The sequence below is a fragment of the Mya arenaria genome, chromosome 13 (genome assembly GCF_026914265.1).
Source record: "Mya arenaria isolate MELC-2E11 chromosome 13, ASM2691426v1".
NCBI classification, from domain to species: domain Eukaryota; kingdom Metazoa; phylum Mollusca; class Bivalvia; order Myida; family Myidae; genus Mya; species Mya arenaria.
This window is the reverse complement of record NC_069134.1, coordinates 28,853,711-28,874,356: the sequence shown is the minus strand read 5'-3', so window position 1 is coordinate 28,874,356 and position 20,646 is coordinate 28,853,711. Positions and strand designations below refer to the sequence as shown.

At 35.4% G+C, this 20,646-nt stretch overlaps 1 protein-coding gene across 2 annotated transcripts in view; it reads left to right on the top strand.

Annotated features, from left to right (window-relative positions):
* The window catches only part of LOC128213694 (solute carrier family 17 member 9-like), a 32,332-nt gene extending 12,413 nt beyond the window's left edge, over positions 1–19,919 (top strand). For both annotated transcript variants that reach the window (XM_052919701.1, XM_052919702.1), the window contains exons 7-11: positions 3,172–3,268; positions 3,785–3,872; positions 11,404–11,438; positions 11,737–11,908; positions 16,863–19,919. In XM_052919701.1, the coding sequence (XP_052775661.1) occupies positions 3,172–3,268; positions 3,785–3,872; positions 11,404–11,438; positions 11,737–11,908; positions 16,863–17,032 (562 nt within the window). In that variant the 3' untranslated portion in view covers positions 17,033–19,919. The remainder of the gene's footprint in view (positions 1–3,171; positions 3,269–3,784; positions 3,873–11,403; positions 11,439–11,736; positions 11,909–16,862) is intronic.
* The last annotated feature ends 727 nt before the right edge of the window (positions 19,920–20,646 follow it).

The window sequence follows — 20,646 nt, the reverse complement described above, 5'->3', positions numbered from 1 at the left end:
GTCATACACAGTTGAATGACAGCAGGTTGTTTAGTGGCAAAACAAATGATGCTGATATTCTGATATTGTTCAGAACATCGTAAAAGTTAACTACGTAGTAAACAGCATCATTGTAAACTTTATAAATATAATATATTATTGCAAGAGCATACATTTTAAAAAAACAACATGTGCAGCTTAAACGTTTGTCTTAGTAATAGTGCAGATCACAAGCGTGCACATAAAATGATGATGTTGTTAACTTAAACAAAGTTCTGAACAATCATCCCATAGACTCATACATATGTTCTTGAAAGTATTTTGGATCACAATAGCTAATTAGAAATTTTGTTATAAAAACATATAGTATAGACTTTAAAAATATGATATATGTTATTTTTATACCCCCACAAACGAAGTTTGAGGGGGTATATAGGAGTGAGCTTGTCGGTCGGTCTGTCTGTTGGTCGGTAGGTCTGTCTGTCGGTCGGTCGGTCTGTCGGTTTTCATGGTCTCCGGACGATAAATCATGAAAGGCTAGACAGATTTGAACAATTTTTGGTACACAGGTGTAACATCAGAAGATACAGGTCAAGTTCGATATTGGGGCTGGTGGGGCCAAGGTCAAGGTCACTGTTACTAAAAATAGAAAAACGGTTTCCGGACGATAACTCATGAAAGGCTTGCAAATTTGAACAATTTTTGGTCCACAGGTGTAACATCAGATGATACAGGTCAAGTTCGATATTGGGGCTGGTAGGGCCAAGGTCAAGGTCACTGTTACTAAAAATAGAAAAACGGTTTCCGGACAATAACTCATGAAAGGCTAGACAGATTTGAACAATTTTTGGTACACAGGTGTAACATCAGAAGATACAGGTCAAGTTGAATATTGGGGCTGGTGGGGCCAAGGTCAAGGTCACTGTTACTAAAAATAGAAAAACGGTTTCCGGAAGATAACTCCTGAAAGGCTAGACAGATTTGAACAATTTTTGGTACACAGGTGTAACATCAGAAGATTTAGTTTGGTACACAGGTGTTACATCAGAAGATACAGGTCAAGTTCAATATTGGGGCTGGTGGGGCCAAGGTCAAGGTCACTGTTACTAAAAATAGAAAAAAACGGTTTCCGGACGATAACTCATGAAAGGCTTGTTTATTTATTTTTTGTATGTTGTATTTTTTGAATAATCATGCAAGAAGTTTTCAAAACATAAGAATATTTGATTTTCATAAGTAATTAATTCGGTGAAGGCAAAAGGGGCTAACAAGGGCTGCCAGGAGGCGGGGTGGCAAAAAAAGGGTAGGGGTCAGTCCCCTTCGAAAACTGTTGGGCTAAAACCCGACAATCATGTACATACAAAATTGCCTAACGCCATAATATTAATGACTAACCACCCATTGTCAGGGTTGCTGTTTTGTACAGGAGTCAATTGGACTACCTATCTACAAACTTTAGGAGTCCAAGTCATAATTTGGGAGTCCAGTGATTGATGATAAATTAAAAGTCATACCAAAAGCAGGGTTCCCGCTGGTGATCGCCATTGTCACCATTTGCGACAAAATCGCAAAAGTGGCGACAACTTTTCAAATTTGGCAAATTTATGGAGATAACGATTTAAAAAAAAAATATTTTCTTTAAATGACTATGCAGTGCCCATGCGGCCTGCATGATAATCGATTCTGTCACTGTCATAAATCAAGCGCATCTGCTGGTGCGACAGCAAATCTGATTATTAGGGCAAGCAGTCATGGCCCAGTCAACACCTCGCTAATTATTGCGGAATTTTATTGCTTTCATGGATTAACAATGACAGCCTTTAACAATTATGTCTCTTATTAGCAAACAATTTTAAGATTTAGCTCAACTTTGTTGTTGCGAAATTAACGCGTTAGTTTTAAAAATGCAAATCAAAGAATTTTAGGTTGTTGGAAAGACACGTGATATGCAAATTTCGTAATGACGTTTACGCGCTAAAAATAGATTTGCTTTCAGTTTTGTCGCAATTTGTAATTGCTATAAATGCAGCATTTTAGGGGGTTAAAAAGAGTCAAAAAGATTAACTGAAGTCATTGAGTATGCCTACAAATAAATAGAACTACATCCCATTTGATAAGGCCTCCAATAAGTTGGCTCGAGTAAAGAGTAGACACTATTTTATTAGGACAGTATGGCCTTAGTTTGACAATGTATATTTCTTTGGAGTTTCCATTCATTTTAAATTTCTCATAATTTCATAATTGTATTCTAAGACTTTAATTCTATGACACTATTGTATGAAGGCATTAGACTAAAATCAACATATTGATGTATGTTGCATTTTTTTTTTATTTTTTTTTTTTTTTTATTTATATACTTGCCCATATATTTTGTCAATAGAAGAACAATTTGCTTATATCTTGTGCTTCATGTACAACAATATTATATTATGTTCTGCACGACAATGTGCTAATTAAATGCAATTTAAGGCTCTTAAAATGCTTAAACCCCATGTGCTTCAGGGGGCTTTGTCCCCTTTGACCCCCACAAGGGTGCTGCCCTGAACCCGTAATCGGGCCTTTCGCGGCCCCCTAAACCCCTACGAAAAAGTGGCGACAACTTTTTAGAACCCAGGGGGGGACTCTGAAAGTAATAACAGTTTGTTCAAGGCAGTACTACAACATTTGATATTGAACGTTGTTTTGTTGAGAAACTGAAATAATTGCTTATGGATGCAACATAGCACTGAATATCATTCAATATTTCCATTGCATGAACTAAAAGTGTGGCAGACCCCAAAATCCCAAAATGCAGGAGTCTGAGTCTAAATTTAAGATTTGAGGGACATAATTACAAACAGTGTCAAATTTGAGTTTAGACTTATACTCAGATAAGCACTTTTGTCAAATCAAGTAAACAATCGTAAAGCATTTAAATAGTAATGTTATTCAGTTAAGTTCACCATCAATGCTTTGCTAAAAGGAATATATAAAGAAATGTAGATTTACAATTTTTTGTCTTGAGTATGAACTCAGACTTGAGACTATTGGTAATCACTGCCCCCGGGACCATGATTAAGTCTCACGTCTGAGTTCAGACTCCAGTGGCAAAATTACAAATCTTTATTTCGCTTTAAAAATCATTTTACCAAAGCAAACAACTCCCTTAGTGTCATACTCTGATCATCTGATGTGTACTGTTTCTTTTTTCAGGTCTCTCATCATTGGTCATTTCTGTGAGAACAACGCATTCTTTATTCTGTTGTCATGGCTTCCAACATACTTCCATGAAAACTTCCCTGATGCCAAGGTAAGAATTACACAACACATCTTAATCTTAACTAAATTTGGGAGGGAAGGATTAGAAGCTCTGCTTTCATTTTAATCCACTTCAATATGATGTTGCAATACCATGATTAATAATATGTTTGGTTTGATCAAGAAACAAAATAAAACTTTTCTGTCTATTCTCCATTTATACTTTTGAAACATTTAGAAGTCTGATGCATGGAATTATGCAAAAACTTTCAGAAAGTGAGAGAGTTTTTTATACTGTATTTGTTCTTGTAGACATGCATACATTAATTGAGGCACAAGGGATTTTTGTCAGTACTTCTTGGATTTGAGCCATATTAAACTTTTGCAAGCTAAATTGCAGCTTCTTCCTTGGTTAACATCAAAGATTATGATTTTATTCCTCGGTTAACATCATATGGCATGTTTCATATAACCTTACAGCTGGAAGCTGTAATTATATGCTTTAGGGTAGAAAAAAAAATCTTCTATAAGGTAAAATTAATATCTCACTGTTCTGCATTTCTTCCAGGGCTGGGTGTTCAACGTAGTTCCGTGGGTTGTAACTATACCCAGCTCCATATTTGGCGGTTGGCTCGCTGACCTCATGATTACCAAAGGTTCGTTAATACAGTAAACAACTATCACAGTAAATAACTTTTAACAAGGCCATTTTTAAAATATGTTGGTTTGTAATGGTTTTTTAGCTCCACTGGCCGAAGGCCATTGAGCTTATGTCGTCACAGATTGTCCGTCGTGAGTGCGTGGGTGCGTGCGTGCGTGCGTAAACTTTTACTTTAAACGACATCTCCTCTGAAACTGATAAGCGGATTTTGACAAAACTTCACAGGAATGTTCCTTTGGTGGTCCTTTACCAAAATTGCTCAAATGGTTCTGGTCCATTGCACAATATGGCCGCCAGAGCTAAAAATAGCAAAATCTTTAAACGACATCTCCTCTGAAACGGTTCGGCAGATTTTGATGAAACTTGACAGTAATGTTCCTTGGGTGGTCCTTTATTAAAATTGCTCAAATGGTTCTGGTCCATTGCACAATATGGCCGCCACAGCTAAAAATAGCAAAATCTTTAAACGACATCTCCTCTGAAACGGATAGGCAGATTTTGATGAAACTTGACAGAATTGTTCCTTGGGTGGTCCTCAACCAAAATTGCTCAAATGGTTCCGGTCCGCTGCACAACATGGCTGCCAGGGCAAAAGAATAGAAAAACCTTTAAAGAACATCTTCTCAGAAACCGATGATCAGATTTTGATGAAACTTAACAGAAATGTTCCTTGGATGGTCCTTTATCAAATTTGCTTCAATGGTTTCGGTCCACTGCACAAGATGGCCCCCAGAGGTAAAAATAGAAAAACCTTTAAACGACTTCTCCTCAGAAACCGATGATCGTATTGCAATGAAACTTGACAGAAATGTTACTTGGGTAGTCCTTAACCAAAATAGCCCAAACAGTTCTGGTCTGCTGCACAACATGGGCACCAGAGCTAAGAATAGAAAAAAACGTTAAACTACATCTTCTCAGAAACCGATTATCAGATTTTGATGAAACTTTACATTAATGTTCATCGGGATGCCCTTTAACCAAAATTGCCCAAATGGTTCCGGTCCGCTGCACAACATGGCTGCGAGAGTTAAAAATAGAAAAACCTTTAAGGACTTCTCGTCCGCAGTCTTCACGAAAAACATTTTAACCTACTAGCCAGTTGGACTAGCATAATGGCATATTTTACTACTCCGAATGACAATCTAGTAGTCCGACTATTTTGCCACATTATAAAACTGTATGCTTGAGATAAATACCTATTTCAATTGAGGAGCTTGCAGTTTGAGTAAACATTTCTTTATTATGATGCTCATGCAGTGATAGGGAGTGACATCCTTCTGTTGGGAATAGTGCTCCTTGTTTTTCAGAACCTATGGGTACTATGTAAAAACAAAAGGCATCTTGCTTGAATAGACTGTAATAATATCAACATGGTTAGAAAAGAAATGCCATGCTTTAATAGCTTTGATTACATTTTACTACTGAATTACCTCCCTTTAATAGAAAAAAAAATAATGTCTTAATTTTTCACGTATAGCATCTTTAAATAATTTTTAAACAATAATAATTTATGAGTAAACATATAAGCATAAAGTTCTCACAAAAAGATCAATTTAAAAACCTTACATTTATACATAGTGAAGTATATATAGACTGAACATTAATTTTTGTTTAAGTGACATTCTGAAAGTTTATGAAACAGCTATTTTTAGTAACTTAAATGGCCGAAAAGTGTAAGTGAAACACCAAGTCGATTCTATCTCGTCAGTTCTTGTTCAGGTTAGATATTTGCTTCATAATCTATTCAGATTAAATGTTTATTAATTGTTTAACTTTTAAGCATTATTTTGGGTCGAAATTTATAGTTTAAAGGAAAAACTTCATCACATCAGAAGTGAAAAAAAGATGGTCTTATGCAGGACTAAGTGGATGCGTGTTGAATGCTGCTTGTATAAATATATTTTGATAATCAGTAACTAGTGATTAAAATCGATATCACTTAAGTTAAAAACTAAAAAGACAGTAAATGCTTATATTACTTCAGGTTGAGGGTTCTTTTCTGTTGTTGTTGGTTCTTGTCGGTTTTTAGTGACAGCGATTATTCGGAACGTCTCGTCGATTTCCAGATAATTTCCCGCGGAAAAACAAGCATGGCTGCGAAAAGAAAACGTGAAAATGACTCGGTAATGGGTTATTTAAAAGACGTGTCGCCATTAAAAGTCGCAAAAAACAATAATAAACGTCTCCATTTCCATTTGGAAAACAATGGTTTGTAATTTTTAGCTCGCCTGTCATATGACAAGACAAGATTACATGTTAGTCAATCGTCAGTCCACAAATTGCCTGCGTCACAATTTTGACATAATCTTTATGAGACTTAATAACAAGGGTCATCTCAACAAAATCTTTGACAAAATGGCCCAAATGGTTCTGTTCCGCTGCACAACATGGCAGCCAGAGCTAAAAATAGGAAAAACCTTTACACCACTTCTCCTCAGAAACCGATGATCAGATTTTGATGAAACTTGACAGAAATGTTCCTTGGGTGGTCATTAACCAAAATTTGTTAAATGGTTCCAGTCCACTGCACACCATGGCTGCCAGAGCTAAAAAATAAAAAAAACTTTATACGACTTGTCGTCGAAACCGATGACCTTTTTTCGATAAAACTTGACAGAAATGTTTGTTTGGTGCTCCTTTACTCAAATTGCCCAAATCATTTCGGTCCACTGCACAACATGGCAGCCAGAGCTATTAAAGTAAAAATTTTTTTTAAATAACTTCTCCTCAAAAATTGATGATTGTATTTCTATGAAACTTGACGAAAATGTTCGTTAGGTGGTCTTTGCTTGAACCTTTTGGCCAGTGGAGCACAGGCACTGATGTGCCTCTTGTCTTCATTTCTTATTAGAATCAGTGGTGATGTTACAATAAACAAGAAAACATCTGATATTAACTTAAATCTAAAGCATCAGTCGATAGTGCTGCCTTATGCTGACAAGATGCATTGTTTCCCAAGATGCATTGTTTTTCATTCTCCATGCATGAAGATCATAAGAAAAATGAAGAAGAGTTAATGCCCATATTTACTTATAACCTGAAGCCTAGTCTCGGACTCAAGGCTAAAAACATCACAAATTCTTATTGAGCTTTGTTTTAAATATAACATTTTCAATATTTTATCAACTGTTCACAAGTTTGAGATATCATTTCATATCCAGTGTGTAAACTTGGGTGGGACTTCTTTCACTGGTTTGTTGAAAATCACTGACATTTTCCATGGAATGTCATTGCAGTTAAACCTGTTTTAAATGTCCAAGTGGCTGCTTAAGACAGGTGGCCACTTAATCCAGGTGGGATATTGCTGCTACTTAAGCTTTGTTTTGTGTCAGTTGAAGTTGAAGTGTCAGTGACACGGGATAAGTAGTCATTAATAAGATCAAAGATCAAAGATAAGTGACTGTAGCCGCTTTAGACAGTTGACCACTTCATGTATGTACTTTATATAATTAAAACATACGGGAGAAATTTGAAGTGTCCAGGGAATTCAGGTGATTGTTTAATACAGGTGGCAGTCTGACCATGTTTGACTGTATGTATAAAGGCGCCAAAGGTTAAGGTACAAGCATGAAGTTAAGGGCAGAGTGTATGTGATAAATGTCCTGATGATGTATTTGTATGTTCACATGAGTGTAGCTAAACCAAATCATATGTGAATGCCCATCATACTGTAGGAAGGTGGGCGGAGGGGGGGCTTACTTGGCAGGTCATAAATGCCATCTCGCTCTGATAAATCTATTTTGTATGTGCTATATTAAGGAAAATTGGATTATTAACTTGCTATAAAAGTATTGAACCATCCATAGATGAAAAAAAAAATCATTAAATGAGCAATAAATCAAGGAATTTCATAGTCATGATGTTCTAAACATGTAAATTGGCCTTTTCAAGTCAAACCCTAGCTTCCCTAAATTGGCCATAAATCTTGCAGTGAGCTAGAATTTGATCTGGTGTGTTTTAGGTATGGTCTTTGTGATCTTTACATAATTATGTAATCATACATGTGATAACGTCCCGGACGTCAGGGATTGTCCCGGAAATCGTATCTCTGTCACGGAGTCACGGAGGGTGCATGTTTGTCCCTGAAAGTCATAAAAAAAAAACGAAAAAAAAATCTCGGAATCGATTATCTTAGTTTACCAATGTAAGTCAGCTATTTTGCCTGTCCGGGACAATGGTCGTAAAAACACAGGACATGTTGACACTTATCCCATAATTGGTACGTGTGTCGTCGAGGTCATCGTCAATCACCCGATAATTGATCTATTGGCCTATTGTTGTGCTTAACGAGTCGGGGAGGTTTCTTGTATACAAATTCATTGTTTTCATATGGATTTGTTTGGTCTTATGAATGATAGCTTTTAATCGATGAATTGATATTTTTCACACATTTTACCGACAAACGAGCATGAAGGTAAGATCAAAGAAAGTGACAAAATGAGTAAAAAAACACTGAAAACATCCCATATTCCATTCAAATTTCAAAGTCGATTCGTCGTTATACTTTAAAAAAAACTTTAAACAACTTACGCGTCCACAAGGAATTTTAGTGTTTTGAACTTTTTTTCGAACTATCGTTGTGTATTTTTACGCTGAAATAAAACTGATGATATGGGGTTTACAGGTGGTTATATAGAGTGCTTTAATCACGTGACCATGCTAAGTCACTAGATCACTTTATACAGCCGATTGTTGACACGTCTCTATCAAAATTATATGCATCTTCAAATGGAAAAAAGCTCATCGACTGGAAAATCTTGTGTGTCATAAATTGCAAAGGTTTTAAATGTGATGAAAAAATAAATATTTTGTAACGCATGTCACGGACCTATCAACCATATAGGTCCGTGCGCATGTTCTCAAAAGCGCGGGAAAACAGGTGCCTGTATAGTTGTTTATTTCCTGTTTTGATGAAACCGAAAGTAGACTGCATATCCTCCTGGTTAGCGCACGGACCTATAGGTCCATGGTTAGCGCTTCATTTAAAGCCTGGGAAAATATCTGGTGGTTTTATTTTTTCAAGAAAATGCAGAAAAAAAACAAACCATGTCAAGTAAAAAAATACGTCTTGGCAGTCAAAATAGGTACATTTTCCCGACGTTAAAAACGACTAAAATAGTCCAAGATATGCTCTAGAATGCACCACAGACGTTCCCCATTTAAAAAAAAATCCGGGGGGGCATGCCGGACCCCCCTAGTGTGCGTTGACATTATGAGTGTCCCGGAATCGACCCAAGAAATTATCACATGTATGATGTAATATATTTATGTAACATACACATGAATAACCTGATTTTTTACTTAAAAGCTAAATGAAGTTTGTTGCATTAACTACCACAGTTTTCAGTCATTCAAGAACTACATGCCCTTGAACTAACATTATCATGAAAGTTTATTCATATAGCAATCTTCTGCCATAATTTTAGTACGAACATTCGGGCAAAATTACTTGCCTTGATCTAATCATAGTTCATCTATAATGATTGCTACTTTAAGCAGATCTCTCACAGGCTAACTGTTTGAACGTCTTTTGTTGTTTTTTTGGAATAAGCTGATTTATGCTTTAATGTCTGAACACCAGTGATATAAGAAGGCTGCCTAAATATTAGATCACAGTTTTTCAAATTTATGGTAAAAAAATATGTTTCGTGGATAAAAGCATTTCTAACTCTCAAAGGAAATTGAAATTTAAGTCTGTTTATCAAACAATTGAGATCTGTTCTATAGTGAGTTATCTTATATGACTGAATTGAAGGCATTGATACCAAAATCAGCTGATTCTGAGAATTTTTTAAGAAAAAATGTAAAAACTCAATTGAGCTATGGCAGCGTGCTGGTGTAGTTACCACTCCTGTGACAGCCCCAGTTTGTTACCCTTTAAAACTAATATGAATATACCCGTGTTTCATGTGATCTTGGGCGGTTTCTAATCACACGCCATTACCCTGAATGATATATAAGTTTATCAGCTTCTTTAGTATAAAGCTTACAAAATTGCTGAATGGAATTAGATTTATGAACTTAAGGCGTTGAAGCATATATTGGTAACGTCTTATGCTTGGTATGCTTTCAATAATATTGGGTACAGTACAGACATAAATAGCATAATGTGCATTTAATGTGTGCTGTAGATGCGTCATGATTACAGGTGAAAAAATTATTCTTTTAGAAATTGATGACCCCATGCTCTGTTTTGAAGATAATTTAAGTTATTTACAGCTTTTTTTTTTAAATGTTAGAATTTTATCGAATTTATATTTAAGTAAATAGTGTAAAATCTTTTAAAACATCTAAAATTTTGTACTTTTCACAAATTTTAGATGATTGTACGATTTCAATGAGAATTGGAAGAGGTTTAAATTCTTTCTACTGGCCCAGCCTCTTTTTAAATCTACACATTTACCTGATTAAAATCAGTAACAGCTGACTGCTGACTTAAAGAATACCAAAATAAATATATGACTGATTTGTAAAATACTTTCATCCCATTGGACAAACTATGGTTGACTGTTATTTTTATGCCCTCGAAGGTTTCCGTCTTAAAATTGCATCGTACATCTGGTTTTTCCCGGGCTGTAACTTTGTCATGCAGGGAGGGATTAGAAAATTACTTGGCACATGTACATGGTTTGGGACATAAAAATGATGTGTAGCATGCAAGATTCATGACCTAAATGTAGACATAATAGTAATTGCATATTTCATTGAAGTTGATTGGCGTATATCACAAACTTTGACAGCACTTGATTGTTTTTTAAGATAATGTCATAGAATTGATTTATGATTGGCAATGTTACGGGAATATTTTAATAACTCTTATGCTGAACGAGGGTGTTTATAGCGATAGATGCTCTCTGAATACCCATTGTCAATAACATTAAAAAATATGGGTAAATTTGGATTGTGCAATGAACTTGTACAGCTCAAGACTTACAAAGCGGCTCCTATTTGCCCTGCCTTTAGGGAGCCTAAAAGCATTTAAGATATTTACATGATATTCAATGTACATTATTATAATGATAATACAATAATTTTTGCAAGTCTGATAGCCCTGGCTTTAAGTAATGCCCCTTGGTCAACATGAAAAAATGACAAACAATTATTTTACATCCGCATGCTGTGCCTCCTTTTGTGTTATCAGCACAGCATTGCAGACGCAGGGATATAACAGTCGTGTGGCGTTGTGGTTAGCGTCAGCCTTCGTTTTCAATCAATTACTTTTGAATTATTTGGTGTAGAGTTTTCAAACTTGGTATGGACATTAGCCATGGTCAGTAGATGACCCCTATTGATTTTGGGGTCAAAGGTCATGGTAACCTTCACTAAAAAATATATCCCACAGCTACCACATTTGATTGTTGCATTGTTTATCTTTCAAGGCTTCCAGTATTTAAGGGAGTAAAATGAAATTGCATATCCATTATATTTAATATTGGTCAATATGCTTTTTGGTAAATAATGATTTTTATGTTTAACAGTTTTGATTGCAGGTATATTTTATCTAATTGACTCATTTGGTTTTTCAGGTTGGAGTGTAACTTTTGTAAGAAAGTTTATGAATGTAAGTTATATGTGTTTATATTATAGTGTCCACATTAATGTAATATTTTTTACATAATTTGCAAACAAAAATTAAGAATACAGTTTATGAATGATAAAAACCTTTTTTTTAATCATTAATAATAATGGTTTTGATAAGAAAACACTTAAGATTAATAGAGGCTGTTAATGGATAAGGTCTGAAAGACTGTAGTAAGTCCTTCTATAACTTAAGTTTGTTACTACAGTCAAACAGACAGCTCTTATTCTAGAGATATAAATCAATGGTCTGTAACCTTACTACATGCTCCCCATTTCAGACAATCACAATGTTGGGTACAGCGTTTTTCCTGGTGGTAATCTCATACACAACGTCATACGAGGGTGCGCTTGTGTGTATGGCACTTGCGGTCGCGTGCTGCGGATTCCACAACAGCGGCATTCTAGTCAACCCACAGGACATAGCACCTAAACATGCAGGATCTGTGTTTGGTAAGGTTTATTATACATAATTAGCTTGTCTTAAATTTGGAGAAGTAGAACATGGGATATTGTATAGGGTTTTAGTTAGAGGGTTATGGAAGGGTGCTGCACCCTGCCCTATTTTGGAGGCATCCTTCTACCCTCATGGAGATCAGAATGTGCACCCTCCTGCCTTCAAAAAATCCTTTCTTAAGATAATCAAATATTTTTTTTGTTTTGATTAAAACTGAAAATATGATTACAAATTCAAACTACTTAAAATAAGCACATTTTCCAATATTTTGTATGAAATTCATAATGTATATATTATTCACTGCCTGATATAATATGCCCTTTTGATCCTCAGCACCCTGACCCTGCTCTGTAGCACCCTGACCCTTATCTGTAGCACCCTGACCCTTCTCTGTAGCACCCTGACCCTTCTCTGTAGCACCCTGACCCTTCTCTGTAGCACCCTGACCCTTCTCTGTAGCACCCTGACCCTTCTCTGTAGCACCCTGACCCTTCTCTGTAGCACCCTGACCCTTCTCTGTAGCACCCTGACCCTTCTCTGTAGCACCCTGACCCTTCTCTGTAGCACCCTGACCCTTCTCTGTAGCACCCTGACCCTTCTCTATAGCACCCTGACCCTTCTCTATAGCACCCTGACCCTTCTCTGTAGCACCCTGACCCTTCTCTGTAGCACCCTGTCCCTTCTCTGTAGCACCCTGACCCTTCTCTGTAGCACCCTGACCCTTCTCTATAGCACCCTGACCCTTCTCTGTAGCACCCTGACCCTTCTCTGTAGCACCCTGACCTTTTTAAAACTTGAGTAAAACCTTTTAGAAATAGCATGTCATCATTGAAGGGCAAAAACTGGGATTTAATTGAAAACTGGACCTAGATATTCACACGAAACTTAGTACATATATTAACAGTATCTCTGGCATCAATGATTATCAACTTAATCCACTTGATTTAGAGTGGAAAAAAGAATGATCTTTGACATCCGTTTTGTGGTGCCCTAGAATTAGCATATTGTTTCATGTTTACAATTAGCTTACTTACACATGTGTTTTCATTTATTTTTTTAGCTTACATTGATTATCATAAAGATTCTATTCTTTAAAAGTCTCAGAACTTCCAAAATGAGAACTTTACCAAAAAAATACCAAAAAAAAATAGCGATCTTAGCTTGATCCTGTTTTAAAGGAAGATAATTTGTTTGAGAAATTTGTGCTAGGTCAAATACAAGCCATATATTCATTATATTTATGTCATCAACATTTGGATTGATTAGATTCTCCTCAGTATAGCTTTTTAGCTCACCTGTCACTTTGTGACCAGGTGAGCTTTTGTGTTGCCTTTTGTCCGGCGTGCGTCGTCCGTCAACAATTTACTTAAAAGACATCTCCTCCTTAACCGCTGGGCCAATATTAATAAAACTTCATAGGGATGTTCCTTGGGTGGTCTTCTATCAAAGTTGTTCAAATAATTCAATTCCATGCAGAACTCTGGTTGCCATGGCAACCCAAAGGAAAAACTTTAAAAATCTTCTTCTCCCAAACCACAAGGCTTAGGCTGTTGATATATGGTAGGTAGGATCACCAAATGGTTCTCTACCAAGATTGTTCAAATTATGGCCCTTGGGTCAAAATTGGCCCCGCCCCGGGGGGTCATGGGTTTTCTCTATATGTTTATAGTGAAAACTTAAAAAATCTTCTCCTCTGAACTTACTTGGCCTAGAACTTAAATATTTGGCATGATTCATCGTCTAGTGGACCTCTACAAATTTTGTTCAAATTATGGCCCTGGGGTCAAAATTGGCCCCGCCCCGGGGGGTCATGGGTATTCTCTATATGTTTATAGTTAAAACTTCAAAAATCTTCTCCTCTGAACTTACTTGGACTAGAGCTTAGATATTTGGCATGATTCATCGTCTAGTGGACCTTTACAAAGATTGTTCAAATTATGGCCTTGGGGTCAAAATTGGCCCCGCCACGGGGGGTCATGGGTTTTCTCTATATGTTTATAGTGAAAACTTCAAAAATCTTCTCCTTTGAACTTACTTGGACTAGAGCTTAGATATTTGGCATGATTCATCGTCTAGTGGACCTCTACAAAGATTGTTCAAATTATGGCATTGGGGTCAAAATTGGCCCCGCCCCGGGGGGTCATGGGTATACTTGATATGTTTATAGTTAAAACTTCAAAAATCTTCTCCTCTTAACTTACTTGGACTAGAGCTTAGATATTTGGCATGATTCATCGTCTAGTGGACCTATACAAAGATTGTTCAAATTATGACCTTGGGGTCAAAATTGGCCCCGCCCCGGGGGATCATGGGTATACTTGATATGTTTATAGTTAAAACTTCAAAAATCTTCTCCTCTTAACTTACTTGGACTAGAGCTTAGATATTTGGCATGATTCATCGTCTAGTGGACCTCTACAAAGATTGTTCAAATTATGGCCCTGGGATCAAAATTGGCCCCGCCACTGGGGGGTCATGGGTTTTCTCTATATGTTTATAGTAAAAAAAATCAAAAATCTCCTCTGAACTTACGTTGCTTAGAGCTTAGATATTTGGCATGATTCATCGTCTAGTGGACCACTACAAAGATTGTTCAAATTATGGCCTTGGGGTCAAAATTGGCCCCGCCCCCTTGGGGGGTCATGGGTTTTCTCTATGTGTTTATAGTGAAAACTTCAAAAATCATCTCCTCTGAACTTACGTTGCTTAGAGCTTAGATATTTGGCATGATTCATCGTCTAGTGGACCTCTACAAAGATTGTTCAAATTATGGCCCTGGGGTCAAAATTGGCCACACCCCGGGGCTGATGGGTTTTCTCTATATGTGTTATAGTGAAAACTTAAAAAATCTTCTCGGAACTCACAAAGACAAGTAACATCTTAATTTAAACTGGATAACATATTTAGTACACATACCAATTTTCAATATGGGCCACATACAACAATTAATAACAAATATACATATATAGATACACACGTAAAATCAAGTAGTGACAAGAGCTTAGATATTTGGCATGATATATCATCTAGTTGACTTGTACCAATATTGTTCAATCTTTGGCACTGGGGTCAAAAAATGGCCCCACCCGGGCGGTCATGGGTTTCCTTATATATGTATATGATGAAAACTTAAAAAATCTTCTTCTCCGAAACCAAAAGGCGAAGGCCTTAGATATTTGGTATGAAGCATCGTTTATCGGACCACTATTAAGATTGTTCAAACTTTAGCCCTGGGGTCAAAATTGGGCATGCCCCGTGTTCATAGGCTTAGGTTTTCAATATTTGTATATAATGGAAGAATGTGCAATATATGACAGGTGAGTGATTCAGGGCCATTTGGCCCTCTTGTTAATTGCTATGATGGAGTCAACCTTTCCTGATGTTTAATTCATTTGTTATCTATCAATCTTATGTTTCACATATTATGATTTTCAATATTGCAGCAGCTTAACCTATTATGCTTGGGTTGTATTTATTGAAAAATATTAACGTCGTGATCAGTGGTGCTTTGATGAACTATAATAGTCTTATTTTAAGAATCACTGTAAAATCATAAGATAACGTGAGCGCTGTCACACTCATTTACTACCCATGTCTATTTTCATATAGCTTTTATATACGAATATATATATCTAGGATAAATGGGAATTCTTCACTAAATAAACAGACAAGCATAACATTATTCATTTTCCCCACTAAAAAACATTGTATCTCATTGAGTTGAAAATAGTACTGAAAACCTTGATCTCAATTTGATGTCAAGGATGTGTCAACCTTGACTTGTATTAATAAAAGATTAACAAAATATGATAGTTTTTCACCTTTCTGCTAACCTTCACTTTTAAATAGCTACCCTGGTAATATTTTATTTGCTTCAGAAACCACAGGACTTAAGTCAGTCAATGAAATTGATGATATTCTAGATTCTTCTCTGATACTGATAATCAATCATCATCTTCATACCATCCTTGTATTATTTTTTTAGCCCGTACCAGGCTAAGTAAATAACATCTTAATGCAGTCTTAAAAATGTTTCTGACAAAGCGGCACTTAGGGGTATAACTTTTAAAAACAACTCTTATTTTAGGTTTGATTTTCCTTACTCCATTGCTGTTTAGTGCTTTGAGCCCATTTTTAGGCATATTTTAACTTACATTTTCAGGCATATTTGAACATTCATTTTCAGGCATATTTGAACTTATATTTTAAGGCATGTTTGAACTTATATCTTCAGGTATATTTGAACTTATACTTTAAGGCATGTTTGAACTTTAATATAACTTCAAGTATATTTGAACTTTTATTTTAAGGCATGTTTGAACTTATATCTTCAGGTATATTTGAACTTATACTTTAAGGCATGTTTGAACTTTAATATAACTTCAGGCATATTTGAACTTTTATTTTAAGGCATGTTTGAACTTATATCTTCAGACAGGGGTTCCATTAAGAATTTTAAACTGGAAGTATGAATTTCCTGACATTCAATTTTGGAAATTTAAAATGTGGAAGTTTAAGTCTCCAGAATACAAAATCTTTTTCAACAAGTATATTAAAATTAAATAATTTGCAACTTTAACTTGCCAAATTCATAGACTTACTTATTATAAAAAAATGTTTTACTTAAAACAGTTAAACTGATTGAAATTGTGACCACAAAAGTAATATTGACAAAAGGTTTTGATATTTTGAACTTCCAAGCTTTCAGCCTTGGAAGTTTTCTTCAAATTCAGTAAGTTTTTGTACTTCCAACAGTTCAAGTTTAGAAGTTTTAACCCATTTCTAGGGAGTAATATACTTCCAAACTTCCTTTAACGGAAGCCCTGTTCAGACATATTAAAACCTAAATTTTCAAGAATATTCAAACTTACATATTAAGGCATATTTGAACTTAAATTTTCATAACATTTTCAGGCATATATTCATGATCGTCATTCTGTCTTATTTCAGGCATCATGAATATGGCAGGGGCTATCCCGGGGTTCATAGGGGTGTACATGGCGGGCCATATTCTTGAAGTGACTAAGAGCTGGAGTGCAGTGTTTAATCAGACAGCGGCTGTGTCAGTGTTTGGATGGATCGTCTACACTATATTCGGCACTGGAAAACAAATCATCTGAAAGATCCAGTGAAGATTTCAGGCAACTCATGATTCACTTTTGAAAACAAGAAATCTGAACGATTCAGTGACAATTGCTGACAATATGTGATTCTCTTGTGAAAAAAAAATCATCTGAATGATCCAGGCCAGTGAAGATAGCTGGTTATTTGTGATTCTGTTGTGATATTTGTTGGTGCATAATGTGTGTACAGATGCATAATGCATACCTCACAAATATTTGTGAGGGTTTAAATGGGTCCATAAAGTTTTATTAGACGGGAGTTTTTTAGCCAGTGGTGAGACAGAGACAGAGATATGGATATTTTTCTAGAAAATGTTTAAGGGATTGATGTAAAGATTCTTTTTATTTTCACTTATATTTGATATAATGATTTGTTGTCCTGTAAGAGCTTTTCACTCATGTCTATATCCACATTTGTCAAAAATACCAAGAAATAAGGGTTCATCTAATTGATGGCTCTGCAGGGTTGGGGAGGCGGGAGTGATATCCTTACCCCTTAATATCTCAACACCTTGTGGAACATTACTGATTACCCCCCCATCCCACCTCCCCACCCCCTAGCTGATCAGCGCAACTGGATTGAGATGGTGAACACATGCTAGAATCAACAACTAGTCTTATGGGGTTTTTTGTATTTAACATCTCAGTTGTAAATAATTAACACCATTATGTAAATAATTTCTTCAAATTCAAAGTGTAACCCTGAAGACAAACATTAAAAAATTCTTGCACCAAAAAAAACTGGTGTCACTCAATTTCAAGAGGCTTGTGTTATCAGATCGGAAAAGAGTAAAAATCTTGTTTAGAAAACAGTGTGTGTTTTCTGATCAGTTTAAGGCCGAAATTTAGAGGAATTCCTAGTGCTAAAATCCCAACAAGGGAAAGAAAATTTCATTTTTTTAAATATTAAACAATTCTGTGAAAGGATGATTTCAGTCAGAAATAAAAGTATTTGTGAAAAGATTATCTTTTCTCTCAGGAACGAACCTTATCACAGTCACTTACTACCCCTGTCTATTTTCATATAGCTTTTATGTATACATATATATATATCTTGGATAAATGGGAATTCAGAATTTTAGGAAAATCAATGCATTTTTTTCCAATGAGAAAGGCCTAAGCCTATTTCTCAAAGTGGTGAAAAAACATTGGATTAAGATAAAATACTTATTGATATGTATTGGTAGACTGTTACAATCTTGTATTGACTGGTATTAGTTTTAGTAAGTTAATGTTTTGTTTTATTAATGATGTAATTGTAGTTTGTTAATGTTAATCATAGTAATGAAATGTGTAAAAACTTCTTATTATCATACAGGGATGGTAATGTTCAGCTCTAGGATTAATCCTGAAATCCAGATTGAGGCTTTCAATTTCAGACTATCGTACTGTTATAAAGTTAGTTTTTGGCAAAAGCTTTGCCTAAAAATTGGCAAAAATACCTTGAATTGGATTTAAATGGCTTTGGACACAATCTCAACATGGGGTATATAATGTCTGTAGCCTTGCTTGGGGACTGAATCCTTATACTCACACTAAATTTTCAGAATTGGAATTTCTGTGTGTTCAATCGGTAATCCTCGGCCTTCTCCACCGTACGAAGACTATCAGCAAGTTAAAACTGATACACAGTAAAGAGTATAATTGCATAAATAATTAATATTCCTTAGAGTGTATTCCTTAATCTAAACTGCTGTGTTGAAATTACTTAGGGATCTACATGCAGCCTAGTAAAATGAAACGAATTCTGGCATTGTAAACATCCATATACATCCAAAGTATGAAGTTTTGCTGGAAAATGGCCAAAGTGCTATGATTGCTATCTATTACCATCCTCAATTATACTGTATCTTTATATGCTGTCAGTGCCATAGGAAAATGTGATGTAACTTTTTTTTATGATTAAACCTGTGCTAAGAAGGTCCAAAAATTAATTAAATATTTACTATGATTTTTCTTGCCAAATTGTTCATAAAGATTTATGCTTCCAAAGATTGTGCAAGAAATATTGTATCAAACGTTATTGCCATTTAGTATGCAATGCTAGTGAATAATTAAATGCATATTCATAAACCTTTTTTTATTAGTATTATAGAGTAAACAATAATTATCTTTGGTATAACTTAAAATGAAAACATTGGGCCGATTGTCCAGAACTTTGTTGAAGTTATCATCCTTGTAAACTGCAATGTTGTTAATTTTTAAAAAGTGAAATATTTTATATTGTGATTATATATTTCAATAAAGCTATGACAGATGTCCATATAGCTTAAAGAGCAGTAGAGATTTGAAAGTTAAGAACAATGACAAAGTTCTGAACTTTGAACTCCGGTCGAATGCATTGAGTTTAGTTTGAAATTTATAAGATACATTGGTTCAAGAAAAAAAAATCGGATTTAAAGGTTGTTATAGGTAGATTATAAAGATATTAAATATACATATATTAGATGCTTCCAAAATATTTGCCTTCATGTTTGCTGTATTTTAAGCTCTTCTATTTTTTTGAAGAAAAAAAGTCTAGGTATTTTCATAGCCATGGTCATTGTCGTTGTCAGCATCTATTTCATTGTGCAAAATCCTTACCTTGCCATAATTGTAAAATTGTTGGTATTATATTTATTCTTATGAAACTTGGTACACATGCTCCCAGGGAAAATACAGACATATGCAAGGCCCATAACTCTGGCTTTCATAATTTTTAAGTAACAAACCTTGATTGAATTGGGTATAAAACAGGACAAGTGTTGACGTTTAATCTGCAAAAACTTTGTTATGATTTATCACATTTTGTAAAATAGATGGAGATTGTAGTTATTTAAACTGTATTTTGTTCATGACTTATTGTTAAAATGTACAAGTTAAGTCAATAAACATGACAATCCTGCACTGACTTATAGTATTTAGTTGTCAAAGAAATTGCTGCAGTTTGTCGTCTGAGATCATTTTATTTTGAGGAAGGTTTGCAAGTTAATCCATTGGACAATGCAACCGTGTATGATGATTTTTTTTAAATTACAAAATATAACCTCTTTATAGTTTTATTACAGCTGGTGTCTGGTCAATTTCAATGCATAATGATCATGTCTATTTTTGTCAATTGCTATAAAGCTCATTCTTAACTGTTAGATTTAAACCAATTTAAGATACTGACATGGAACTTGGTACATGTGTTCACTGCCACAATATGCATCTGTATAGCAAGTGCCATCACTCACGGCAGGTTGATGCGTGCCCGCTAGCAGTTCTTTTTATCTCATTTTATATCGCCAGACAACATGAACACAAACATGCAAAATGCAAATATTTGCAGTAGTTAAATCACTTAACTGTAAACAACATGAGTGCAACTATTATGCATATTTAACCAGGTTTTCAATGAAAACCGGGTTATTAGAATGAGGTTGTCGTTGGGCGGGCAGACGGACGGGCGGGCGGGCGTCTAATATTGGTTTCTGTTCAATAACTTTAGTTAGCATTGATAGATATTGATGAAACTTGGTGTGTAGGAAGCTTATGGGAAGAGCTAGCTTGGGATTGCTTTTGAGGGGGGTGGGGCTAAGGTCACTGTTACTAAAAATAGAAAAATGGTTTCTGCCCAATAACTTTAGTTA